General features: G+C 40.0%; 1 protein-coding gene across 5 annotated transcripts in view; it reads right to left on the bottom strand.

Annotated features, from left to right (window-relative positions):
* Window positions 1-14000, bottom strand: part of LOC106091469 (RNA-binding protein Musashi homolog Rbp6) — a 1151181-nt gene that overhangs the window by 10568 nt on the left and 1126613 nt on the right. For 4 of the 5 annotated variants that reach the window (XM_059360540.1, XM_059360539.1, XM_059360541.1 and 1 more), the window contains 2 exons: window positions 10888-10953; window positions 4737-4969 (listed from right to left, as the gene is read on the bottom strand). In XM_059360540.1, coding sequence (XP_059216523.1) covers window positions 4737-4969; window positions 10888-10953 — 299 coding nt within the window. Of the gene's footprint in view, window positions 1-3997; window positions 4062-4736; window positions 4970-10887; window positions 10954-14000 lie in introns of all 5 variants that reach the window. The other variant, XM_059360542.1, reaches the window with a different exon arrangement.

Below are 14000 nucleotides of genomic sequence, written 5' to 3'. Positions count from 1 at the left end.
TCTCTCTATTTGGTTTTGGGACCATGAAAAGCGCAGTTATTGAACGTTGTCGCCAAAATTTAGGACAGTCTGTTAAGTTAAGCACTTCGACATACTTTTGCAATATGGCACAGATCGGTCCAGATTTGGATATAGCTGCCATATAGACCGATCTCTTGATTTAAGGTTTTGGGACCATAAAAGGAGCATTTATTGTCCGAAGTCGCCCAAATTTGGGACAGTGAGTTGTGTTGGGCCCTTCGACATCCTTCTTCAATTTGGCTCAGATCGTTTCATATTTTGATATAGCTGCCATATGCACCGATCTCTCGATTTAAGGTTTTGGGGCCATAAATGGCACATTTATTGTCCGATTCGCCGAAATTTTGGACAGTGAGTTGTGTTAAGCTCTTTAAAATTTTTCTGAAACTTGCCAAAATCGGTCCAGATTTGGATATAGCTGCCATATAGACCGATATCTCGATTTAAAGTCTTGGCCCCATAAAAGGCGCATTTGAACAATGACTTGTACTTATAAGTATTTGGTCTTAATCGGATCAAGTGTCTATATTGCTGCTATGGGGCATAAGGTATGCATTTTTCACCGCATTTCGACGAAACGTGGTCTACATATATGCCTGAGGTGGTGGGTATCCAAAGTTCGGCCCGGCCGAATTTAACGCCTTTTTACTTGTTTCAATTTAACAGAATATTTTTTTTATTGAATTTTACTGTATCACACAGCTCATATTGATTTGGTGTTTTCACATTTGCCGATGCACATTATTATCCCTAATTAATTAAAAAATAAATAATTAAAATTCAATACATGTTAATAATATACTCGCATGTAGGGAAATGTTTAAGCTTAGTGGTTCATTATGCTGAGTTATTTAGGTATGGAAGATATTTTCTTTAAATCTTTCTAGTGACCTAATTTGAAATGGAACATTGATATAAAATTTGAATTAGAATATATTATTAAGGATTGAAAGAGTGATCCATTTGCCCCAGGTTATGGCAAATGTGGTAACTCGTTGTGATGATCTTATAGTATTCAGAGCTCCCGATTTGCGACTGTCAGTTAACCGCTGAATAATGGCTCATGATATTTAGCATGATAAAGAAAAAGATTCAGTTTCCCTAGAGATGGCTAGAATCATGAATTTTGCAATGCAAAGCGAATTATAGGAGACAGAATATGATTTATCCAAAGCTTGCTGAAATAGACCTTTCCAAGAGTGTTCCTATTTATAAAAGGTGTTTTTTTAATGAGTTAAGTTCTTCGATGTGGCAGCACTGGTTGATATTTGATTCCAATTGTCATCTGTGAAAGTAAAACAAGTAAAAAGGCGTTAAGTTCGGCCGGGGCGACCATTGGATACCCACCACCTCGGGTATACATGCAAGCCACCTTTCATCAAAATCAGGTGAAATATGCATACCTTATGCCCCATAGCAGCTACATCAAAATATGTTCCGATTTGGACCAAATACTAATAAGTACAAGTCATTGTCCAATTGTCCAATATCTAAAAATAAACCTATCTGAACCATATACGACACGGATGTTGAAAAGCCTAATATAAGTCACTGTGTCAAGCTTCAGTGAAATCGGACAAGAAATGCGCCTTTTATGGCCCCAAAACCTTAAATCGAGAGACCGGTCTATATGGCAGCTATATCCAAATCTGGACCGATCTGAGCCAAATTGAAAAAGGATGTCGAGGGGCCCAAGACAACTCCCTGTCTCAAATTTCGGCGACATCGAACAATAAATACGCCTTTTATGGGCCCAAAACCTTACATCGAGAGATCGGTCTATATGGCAGTTATATTCAAATCTGGACCGATCTGAGCCAAATTGTAGAAGAATGTCGAAGGGGCCAACACAACTCACTGTCCCAAATTTCGGTGACATCAGACAATAAATGCGCCTTTTACGGACGCAAGACCTTGAAACGAGAGATCGGTCCATATGGCAGCTATGTCCAAATCTGGACCGATCTGGGCGATATAGACCGAAAGAGCGATCTCCCAATAAAGGATCTGAAGCCCATAAAAGCTTTATATTTCATCCGATTTCGCTGAAATTTGGAATTGTGCGCAGTTTTAAACCTCTCAACATCCGAACCAAATATGGTACAGATCGGACTGTATTTAGGTATAGCTGCCATGTAGACAGATCTCCAGATAAAGGGTCTGAAGCAAAAAAGCTTTATTTTTTAAACGATTTCGCTGAAATTTTAAATAGTGGGTAGTTTTACGCTTCCCAACATAGGACTTAAATACTGTTCAGATCGGACAATATTTAGATATAGCTGCGATTATGACCGATCTGCCGATAAAGGGTCTGAAGTCCACAAAAGCTCTATTTATTTATTATCCGATTTCGTTGAAATTTAAAACAGTGGGTAGTTTTGCGGTCTTTAAACATAGAGATATTGAGCTGAAACTTTGCACAGATTCTTTTTTTGTCCATAAGCAGGTTAAGTTCGAAGATGCGCTATATCGGACTATATCTTCATATAGCCCCCATATAGACCGATCGGCCAATTTGGGGTTTTAGGCCCATAATAGCCACATTTATTATCTGATTTTGCTGAAATTTCGGACAGTGAGTTGTGTAAGGCCCTTCAACATCTTTCTTCAATTTGGCCCAGATCGGTCCAGATTTGGATATAGCTGCCATATAGACCGATCTCTCGATTTAAGATCTTGCGCCCATAAAAGGCGCATTTATTGTCCAATTTTGCCAACATTTGGGACAGTGTGTTGTGTAAGACCCCTCGACATCCTTCGTCAATTTTGCCCAGATTGGTCCAGATTTGGATATAGCTGCCATATAGACCGATTCTCCGATTTAGGGTCTTAGGCCCATAAAAGCCACATTTATTATCCCATTTTACTGAAATTTGGGACAGTGAGTTGTGTTAGGCTTTTCGACATCCTTCGTCAATTTTGCCCAGATAGGTCCAGATTTGGATATAGCTGCCATATAGACCGATATTCCGATTTAGGATCATATGGCCATAAAAGCCACATTTATTATCCGATTTTGCTGAAATTTTGGACAGTAAGTTGAGTTAGACCCCTCGACATCCTTCGTCAATTTTGCCCAGATCGGTCCAGATTTGGATATAGCTGCCATATAGACCGTATCGGCCGATTTAGGGTCATAGACCGATTTAGGGTCATAGGCCCATAAAAGCCACATTTATTATCCGATTTTGCTGAAATTTGGGACATTGAGTTGTGTTAGGCTTTTCGACATCCTTCGTCAATTTTGCCCAGATCGGTCCAGATTTGGATATAGCTGCCATATAGACCGAGATTCCGATTTAGGGTCTTAGGCCCATAAAAGCCACTTTTTTTATCCGATTTTGCTGAAATTTTGGACAGTAAGTTGTGTTAGGCTCTTCGACATTTTTCTGCAACTTGACCCAAATCGGTCCAGATTTGGATATAGCTGCCATGTTGACCGATATCTCGATTTAAAGTCTTGGCCCCATAATAGGCGCATTCATAATCCGATTTCACTGAAATTTGACACAGTGACTTATGTTAGGCCTTTCGACATCCGTGTCGTATATGCTTCAGATCGGTTTATCTTTAGACATACCTACTAAAAAGACCAATTGAATATTGACTTGTACTTATTAGTATTTGGTCCAAATCGGAACATATTTCGATATAGCTGATAAGGGGTATTAGGTATGCATATATCACCGGATTTTGACGAAGAGTGGTTTACATATATACCCGAGGTGGTGGGTATCCAAAGTTCGGCATGGCCGAACTTAACGCCTTTTTACTTATTTTTTATATAATGTTTAATCCTTTGAGAGACAAATTTTGTAATCTCTGCCCTGGGTGTGTGTTAACACTTTTACCCTCCCCCCCCTAGCATAAGATGGAAATCGAAATAAACTAATGCTACAAACATAACTGTGGTGCATAGTGTTAGGATGTGTGCGAGGTGAACGCATATGGAAAAAGTATTTTGTTGGTGTCCTACCTTGTGCAACTGCTTTAGGATTTCAGTCTTATATATTAGCCATCGCAAAGTTCAACGAATAGATCTAAACGGAAACGAGACGAGAGAGAAAAATACAAATAAACAAAATTTGAGTACACACAAATGCCAACTACAACTTGAAGAGATAAAGGAGAGTACAATCATAGTTTAAGAGAGATAAGGAGAGAGATAAGGAGAGAGATAGAGACAGAGAGAGAGAGAAAACAGAACGAGTAACCGAACGGAAACTAACGAAAACAAAGGAAACTAGAAAAACTCCAAACAAAAAGTGCTGGAATTTCAACTGAGCGAGAGAGATAGAAAGAGAGAAAAACATATGCATTCGCAGATCTTGGAAGATAGCGAGAGAAATAAAAGGGGCAAATAATTGAATCATTCAAACTTGACAACGAACCGGAAACCGATTTTGAATAAACATGAGAGATGACTAAATATAAGATTCCAATTTAAGGTAGTCTAAACAAAAACAAAAAAAAATTACAAGACTTGCAGAAACAATTGTTTGGGGCTGCTTTAGTTTTATTCTCACGAAAAAAAACAGAGCCAACAACTTAGCCAGTGCAAATAAAGTGTGGTAAAGTGAAGGTGATTGTGGATGCTGCAGGCAGGAAAAAAGTAGCAGTGATTCAAAAAACAAAAAGAAAAAAGAAAAACAAAATTGCAAACAATTTATTCTTTCCTACTATTGTTGCTCTTTTCGCTTCTTGGTTGCACTTACCGGACTATAGTTGAGGGGAGCTCGACTCACTGCAATTGGGAACCCTGATGGCTGAGGACTGGTGGCCTGTACATAGCCCACATTGTCGGCGGCCGTTGAACTGTACATATCAATGGCGGGCACCGGTGAATTGGTGGAGGGAAATCCCTGTCGCGTTGTAGTGGTGTGTGGTGAGGCCGAAGGAGCGGCAAAACTATGAGCAGCTGCAGCAGCGGCCTGATAATTGTTCATTACTGGAAAAAAAAAACATAGAAGAACACAAAAAGAAAGAAAATAATGAAAACATGAAGCACTATGAAAAAACGCAGGCAATAGACGTTGGCAAATATCATGAGCATAGGCACTAATCATTAATCACAAGAGTAAGCCGCAAAATCATCTAAAGAACTTGCATAAAATGCAAAATAGCTTAACGTTCATTATTAAGGAATTTTGAGTGAAAAACTTTTTTTTTTCGGAATCCATAAAATGTAAAGCGGTTTGTCATGGTAACCTATAGAAGAGCTATTTAGGTACAATTATGTACCGAAAGCGGCTTTGTAGTCAACAAGGAGATGGTAGGTGTTGATTTGTCATTCTCGGGAGTTTTCCAGGATTTGTCGCAATGTGAATATCTGGTTCAGGGTGGATTTACCAGGTCTAAAGCCGCGTTGATAGGGCCCAATGATCTCATTGACTTTAGGTTTTAATCTTTCACACAGTATGCTTGAGAGTATCTTGTATGTGATGGGAAGGAGACTTATTCCACAGTAGTTGACACATTCCGCTGAGGTTCCAATCATCGGGTGTGCGTTCTTCTAGCCAGATTGCGCAGAGAGTCACTGCTACTTTAGAAAGTACCAGTGACCCGACTAAAGAACAACAAGACAGCAGGAGCCGACGGGTTACCTGCTGAAATATTTGAGACCGGAGGCGATACGCTGATAAGGCGTATGCATCAGCTTATCTGGGCAATCTAGCTAGAAGAACGCATATCCGATGATTGGAACCTCAGTATGCTATGTCCCGTATACAAAAAAGGAGACAAGACGGAATGTGCCAACTACTGAAAGTAGCAGTCGGGTCCCGTCCGACACGGGATAACTATGAGCAACACACAGGCTCGAACTTTGAGCTCCGACTTGTGTGGTGTCCATCGTTATCACGGGAAGCTTAGCTGTAAGCTAGCTTGCGCGTCCAAAGGTTGCGGATGGTGGAAAGCTCCGTTTTTATGCGGAGTAGCTGCAAATGCGGCCGCGGGCAGTCAGCGATTTTCGAGAGGAGAGTCTCAGTGAGGAGTCAGGTAGCACTGGCTCTTAATTAAATACTGAGTGCCAATGATACTCGAGATGACAAGGCGAGTTCTTGGCGCCTTCAAATAACCAATGGCCAACATCAGAGTCTGTTCCCAGGATAGGGGTGGCTGGAGGCGAGCGTCGGTTCTTGGAGCAAGCGGCTCGCCAAAAAGAGCGATACATGTTCAATCCCAAAAAAACCCATGCGGTTGGGGCGCTGGGCCAGTAACCCGCCGCGGGAAAACTGTGGGAACTACTATGAGAAACATAGTAAAAACGGACCCCCCCAACATCGGGGATAGTTTTCACACATCAATGTGATGTGCTGTTCGATTTAAGTTAGCTTGGTCGTCTAGATATCCCCGTTGGCCAGATTAAGGCCCATTGTGATTCTTCATTTTCACAAAGATAACCGTCAATTAAAGTACGTTCGCACGTGCGACCCGGATGAAAAGGCAAACGCCTTGAACCTGCAGGGATTTATGCCTCTCAGTTCCTCTTGAAAATTGCAAATTTTTGCCTATGAACATTCCTCTAAGGAACAGGGGCAAACTTCTCACATGTCAATGAGTGTAGTCCGATTCAAGTTTAAGCTCAAAGATGTGAGCTTCCTTATTATAGCCGAGTTCGAAAGACGTGCCGCAGTTTGACACCTCTTTGGAGAGAAAATTTTATACGGAATAGTACCTCACATATGTAACCAGCATTAAGAGGGGAAAAGCAACGCTGAAAATTTTTTCTGATGGTCTCGTCGGAATTCGAATTCAGGCGTTCAGCGTCATAGGCGGACATGCTTACCTCTGCGCTACGTTGGCCCAGTTCTTTTTTCTGTGCCTGGAATAAAAAACAATCATGTTTCTACTTTGATAAGATGCCTCCTTTTTATAGCCGAGTCCGAGAGACGTGCCGCAGTTCGACACCTCTTTGGAGAGAAATTTTTACATGTCATAGTACCTCACAAATGTTGTCAGCATTAGGAGGGTAAAACCAACGCTGAAATTTTGTTTTGATGGTCTCGTCAGGATTCGAGCCCAGGCGTTCAGCATCACAGGCAGACATGCTAATCTCTGCGCTACATTGGGCTCCCAGTTCTTCTTCCTGTGCCTGGAGCCCAGTATCCTGTTTCTACTTTGATATAAAGCAGGGCATTGACAAAGAAAGTGAATACTGCCCTCCGAGGCATCGATCTTATGATACCACCGACAGATATCATCATTTCTAATGCCAATACGAGATATATGTTTATTTAACTCATTATGCCCTGCTTTATTTCGATAACTATACTCAGATGATCCTTTTCCATTGACAACAGACTATCCATGTTCGATTTCACAGAAGCTTTGTTTGTTCACACCCGGCAGTTGAATTGCAGCGACACACATCCTATAACGTCCTTAATTCCAAGGCAAATTTTCGATAGCGGTGGGTATACATCTAATATTGACACAGGAACAGGGCCTACAACCGATTTCGCAAGCATGTCTGCCATCTCGTTTCCTATAATATCCTTATGTCCAGGAACCCAGCAGAAAGCCAGATTACAATTAAAACCTCTTGACAGCGACCCAAAACTTAAGACCTTATACTCGTGTCAATTAAAGCCTTCAATGCTGCTTGACTATGGCTGTAGATACAGATGTTCGATCTATCTATTTCTATGGATACCAGCACCTTTGCTGCCCTAGTTATCGCAAAGACCTCTGCCTGGAAAATGCTTTAGTCATCTGTCTGTCCGTCCGTCTGTCTGTCCGTTCGTCTGTCCGTCCGTCCGTCTGTCCGTCCGTCTGTCTGTCTGTCCGTCCGTCCGCCTGTCCGTCCGTCCGCCTGCCCGTCCGTCCGCCTGTCCGTCCGTCCGCCTGTCCGTCCGTCCGCCTGCCCGTCCGTCCGTCTGTCTGTAGAAATCACGCTACAGTCTTTAAAAATAGATATACTGAGCTGAAATATATCGGACTATATCTTGGTATAGCCCCCATATAGACCGATCCGCAGATTTAGGGTCCTAGGCCCATAAAAGCCACATTTATTATCCGATTTTGCTGCAATTTGGGACAGTGAGTTGTGTTAAGCCCTTCGACATTCTTCTTCAATTTGGCTCGGATCAGTTCAGATTTAGGTATATGTGCCATAAAGACCGATCTCTTGATTTAAGGTTTTGGGCCCATGAAAGGCGCATTTATTATCCGATTTCGTCGAAATTTAGGACAGTGAGTTAAGTTAGGCCCCTCGGATATAGTTGCCATATAGGTTTTGGTCCCATAAAAGGTGCATTTATTGCCCGATTTCGACGAAATTTGGGACAGTGAGTTGTGTTGAGCTCTTCCAAATTTTTCTGCATTTTGGCTCAGATCGGTCCTGATTTGGATATAGCTGCCATATAGACCGATATCTCGATTTAAAGTCTTGGCCCCATAAAAGTCACATTTATAATCCGATTTCACTGAGATTAGACGTAGTTACTTATATTAGGCTTCCTAATTATAAGCAGAGAACTACTTTTTTTATATCCTGCACCACCACTGTGGTACAGGGTGTTACAGATTAGTGCATTTGTTTGCAACACTATGAAGGAGAGGAGCTAGACCCATCGATAAGTATACGGATCGGCTTAGAAACACTTCCTGATTCGATTTAGTTATGGCCGTCTGTCCGTCTGTCTGTCCATGCATTCTTGTAATCAGGGTACAGGTCGCATTTGTTGCCCGATTTTTACAAATTCTATCGATTTTGAAAAAGATCGTTCCAGATTTAGATATAGCTCCCATATATAACTTTCATCCGATATGCCCTTTTAAAGCTGCAGGAGCCGCAATTTTGGTGCGATCTCTATGAAATTTGGCATGAAATATTTCGTCCCAATATGTGTGCAAAATTTGATCGAAATCGGTTCAGATTTAGATATAGCTCCTATATATAACTTTCGTCCGATTTGACCTATAAAGGCTGTAGAAGGCACAATTTTGGTCCAATCTTTACAAAATTTGGCACGAAGTGCTTTTTGTGACGTCCCAATATGTGTGCAAAATTTTATTATAATCGGATCAGATTTATATAAAGCTCTCATGTATATCTTTCATCCGATGTGCGCTTTTAAGGCTGTAGAAGCCACACTTTTGATCCGATCTTTTCAAAATCTGGCATGGGCCGTTTTATTCAACGTCCTCATATGTGTGCAAAGTTTCATAAAAATCGGTTCAGACTTAGATATAGCTCCCATATATATTTTTCATCCGATATGGCCTTTTAAGGCTGTATGTACCATCGTAAGAAAGTCATATAAGGTTCTATGCGATATTTCAACAGGTATGCAACATTAAAGTCATACTTAATTTGGATAAAAGTGCTATCTATTAAAAGTATTACGTATACTCGGTGGTATAGGGTATTATATAGTCGGCTCGGCCCGACTTTTGCCTTTCCTTACTGGTTTTCTTCTACTTTTCGCCGACGTTTGCAAAAAAAAAAAATTATTATTCGCTTAATGGACAAATAGTTTTTTAACCATGATTCGCAAGTTTTTCGTGAGTCGTGTGTGAGAAAAAATGTTCTCTTATGAGAGTTCGTGAACGTGGGTCGACATAAAAGTGTCGTTCTTGAATATTTTTTTGTTGCGTGTATGAAAAATCACTCACGTACACATCTCTAGTACACACTCTTACACCTTTAGACTCCAATCTAAACAGAATCACATCAACAACAAGAATTCATAGCACTGGAGAAATTGCACAGCTCTGAGGTGTACCCCCGGTGGCGTTTACCCTTACCGTGATTTGACCAATACTGACCATGATCTCTCTATGCGAAAGCACGATCTGAGTAATTTGTCGGACTATCACGCTATCATCCTCATCCGCAAGCCGTACCTCCCTCTTCAGAGCAAGTACATGCATATTGTTAAAGGCTCCCTCTATAGGTTGTTGGCTTTAAGTTAAAGCTCAATGATAAGTATGTGACGTAAGCTACTAAATTACATATCTGAAATTCAAATTTATAAACAAATGTATTGTAGAATGAGGGACAGCTTTATTAAAAATGAGACTCAACTTATGTGAAGTAGATATTAGTTATACGGAAATATTTTCAGTTTATATGTGTTGAGGTAGCGTAGAGGCAGTTATATGTGTAGAGGTAGAGTTTCACTTCCCAATCACTCAAGTGAACATCTTGGTTGAACTCGACAAAAGGAAACTTAATGAAATGTATTTGGGACTAGAATAGGAATTTGACATTCCAATTCGGAGGCAAACCCGACAAGGACGAAATGGTATGGTATCTAGGCAAAGAGTAAAAATCAAAACTGAATTTTAACATAATTTTGCTGGAGAGAGTCGCCCAGGCTAGAAGTCGTCAAGCAGATATGTGAGCCGACTAGAGAAATAAGGAATATTTGGATAAGAGAACAATTTGTATATCCAAATTTTAGCAAAATGATGGATCCTGGGGATCTTCATAAATACTGTATCCATCATATTTGAAAATCAATTTAAGAGTTTAGTAAAGAACACCAATTATCAACAAGTTATATCTGTGAAAAGCGAAAAACGAAAAATTTAATCTAGGTAAGAATTTTGTATTTGTTTTGCTCTTTTAGGCAGTTACTAGGCGGCCTTTCAGCCCTAAAATCCTCTAATTGTACATTTAGATTCCCCTAAACGGAATATCCAGCCGCTGTTGGTAAATGTGTTCTTTCAAAATGTCGACTGAAAGTGATTTATGGCTAAAAGAAACCCTCCCAACTTGACAAAACAAAATTAAATGCCATTACAATGTTTTCCATTTAAGCTTCATTCGATTTGCATTAATATTTTCCAGTGGATGCTATTGCTTTTTTTTTCGTCTTTCTTGTCCTTTTTTCTCAGTTATAACTTTGATTCACTTACCCGATAATGCTTGAGTAAGCAACGGTGTATTGTTATTTGGCGTTAGCTGACCATTACTCAAATCCACTAAAATTGATTAAACATCCAAGGAGTGAAAGCATGAAAGGCAGCACCGAGTCCAGTCCAAACGACCGAGTCAGCACAGCAACAGCAGCAGCAGCAGCAACATCAACCGAACGAGAGCATGAAAATACAAAAAGAAGAAGAGAGCAAAGAAATTGTATATTAAAATTTAATATACAACAGATAAACATCTTGATGTACAGTCAGTTAAATATAAAATGACACTAACTTCATTAGGATAACAGAAAATGATGATGAAGAAGAGTAAGAATAAGAATAAGAAGGAAAAAGAATGAATCAAACTCGAACTATTAATCAAAGACTTTCTAATTGAATAATATTGGCTCATACAAAAAAAGAAAAGAGACAACGTCAAACACACACACACACACACACACACACTTGCAAATGCATTTGCTCTTTCACACATACAATACATTGTACTCTGGCTAGCTAATATCCAGTCAGTCAATCGCTCACTAAGTGCATGAACTACAGAATGGTTAAGAAAAGAGCACAACACAAGAGTCAACAACAATGCCATGGCAAAATATTGAAACTACTTGGCTCTTTGTAGGTGGTGAGTATAAAACTGTGTAGCTGAAATAGTTGTTATACTTTTGTGTATGTGTGTGTGTGTGTGAGAGACAGAGAGGATTATAAGTGGTAGGGTTAATGTTGGTGTTTAACTGAGTGGGAGGGCTTTCGTTTACTGTGAGTGTTCGTATAATTGTAATTAATGCTGCGTTGCTTAACTGTTATTGCGCTCTATTCACGCCATTAGTTGTTGCTATTGTTTGTTGTCTTTTTTTTCCCCTCAACAAGAGCAGTTACATTAGCTGGGGAAACCCCCCTGCCTTGCATTGCAGAAAAAAAATCCATAAAGCATAGAATGAAAAGTGAAGCACTGTGATTGATTATGGCAACTAAAAAACAGACAATATCGTTAATGTAAGTAGGAATAAGAAAAAGTACAACTTTATTTGTTTGTTTTGCTGACTTAGCTAACCATTCCTCCAGAGCCGGGTAATGATAAATCAAGTACAATTGAAGCTTATGAAAAAAAAAAGACAAAACAATTCACGAAAAGTGGTCGAGGTAAGAAATGCATTAACTAAGGTGGCAGATAAGCCACATATATTAGAAGTATATATTAGACCCTGTTTTAGCAAATCTGCGAAACAATGCAAATTTAAATTTTGGTCAAATGCCGGGGTTTGCGCCTTAGACCAAAAAGCCACCTCAAATGGGTAAGAGGCCGATTGGGACAGTGTGGAACTCAGTAGACCTCTCACCTTTACAACCATCACAGCGGTTTGCGAGTAGAGTAAAAAGCTATCATTTTGGTGCCAACTATGTAAGGGTTAAGTTTAACGGATCTACCCGGTCCTCAAAGCGGTTATATAGATTGAAATTTAGTATTTGCAAGCAGAGTTCGAATCTGTCATCGCAAGAGACTTACAATCAGTGCCGATAGGGGCAATGTGTAATTGAAGATATTTAGAGTACAAATCTGATATCAGAAGTTGGAGCCATTGTCAAGCGGCATGCCGCACAGTGGCCAATATGCCTAATCTAGCGGCGTTTTGCCTCTAGAGGGCGCAAGTCTTATACGATTTGAGTAAAATTTTGCACGATGACTTCTGTTATGACCACCAACATGCGTGCTAAGAATGATCCAAATCGGTTAGTTGACACTGGTCAGTGTGCCATATTAAAACAAGTTAAAAGGCATTAATTTCGGCCGGGCCGAACTTTGAACACCCACCACCTCGGGTATATATGTATGTAAAGCCCCTTTCATCACAATTTGGTGAAAATTGAATAACTTATGCATTCAAATTCGGCATGGAAATTGAGTAGTCGAATAAATATAAGTCACTGTTGAATTTTGTATTTAAAATTTCAGTGAAATCGGATAAAAAACAAGTAAAAATACGTCAAGTTTGACCGGGCCCAACTTTGGATACTCACCACCTCGGGTATATATGTAAACCACCTTTCATCAGAATTCGGTGAAAATTTCATACTTTATGTCCCATAGCAGTTATATCAAAATATGTTCCCATTTGGACCAATTACTAATAAATACAGTAGCTATATCCTACAATAAACCGATCTGAACCATATACGAAACGGATGTCCAAAAGCCCAACATAAGTCACAGTGTCAAATTTCAGTGAAATCGGATTATAAATGCGCCTTTTATGGGGCCAAGACTTTTAATCGAGATATCGGTCTACATGGCAGCTATATCCAAATCTGAACCGATTTGGGCCAAGTTGCAGAAAAATGTCGCAGAGCCTAACACAAAGTACTGTCCCAGATTTCGGCGAAATCGGACAATAAATGCGCTTTTTTTGGGCCCAAAACCTTAAACCGAGAGATCGGTCTATATGGCAGTTATATTCAAATCTGAACCGATCTGAACCAAATTGAGGAAGGACTGCGAAGAGCCTAACACAACTCACTGTCTCAAATTTTAGTGACATCAGACAATAAATGCGCCTTTCATGGCCCTCAAACATAAAACCAAGAAATCGGTCTATATGACAGCTATATCCAAATCTGAACCGATCTGTGCGATATTGCAGAAGTATGTCAAGGGGCTTAACATAACTCACTTTCCCAAATTTCGGCGAAATCAGACAATAAATGCGTCTTTAATAAGCCCAAAACCTTAAATCGAGAAATAGGTCTATATGGCAGCTATAACCAAATCTGAACCGATCTGGGCCAAATTGAAGAATAATGTCGAAGAGCCTAACACAACTCACTATCTAAAATTCCAGCAAAATCGGATAATAAATGTGGCTTTTATGGGCCCAAGACCCTAAATCGGAGGATCGGTCAATATGGCAGCTATAACCAAATCTAAACCGATCTGGACCAAATTGAAGAATAATGTCGAAGGGCACCATCCCAAATTTCAGCAAAATCGGATAATAAATGTGGCTTTTATGGGCCTAAGACCCTAAATCGGAGGACCGGCCTTTATGCCAGCTATATCCAAATCTAAACCGATCAGGGTCAAATTGAAGAAAGATGTC

The sequence above is a fragment of the Stomoxys calcitrans genome, chromosome 1 (assembly GCF_963082655.1).
Source record: "Stomoxys calcitrans chromosome 1, idStoCalc2.1, whole genome shotgun sequence".
Classification (NCBI taxonomy): Eukaryota; Metazoa; Arthropoda; class Insecta; order Diptera; family Muscidae; genus Stomoxys; species Stomoxys calcitrans.
The sequence above is the reverse complement of the archived record's forward strand: the minus strand, read 5'-3'. Positions and strand labels throughout refer to the sequence as shown.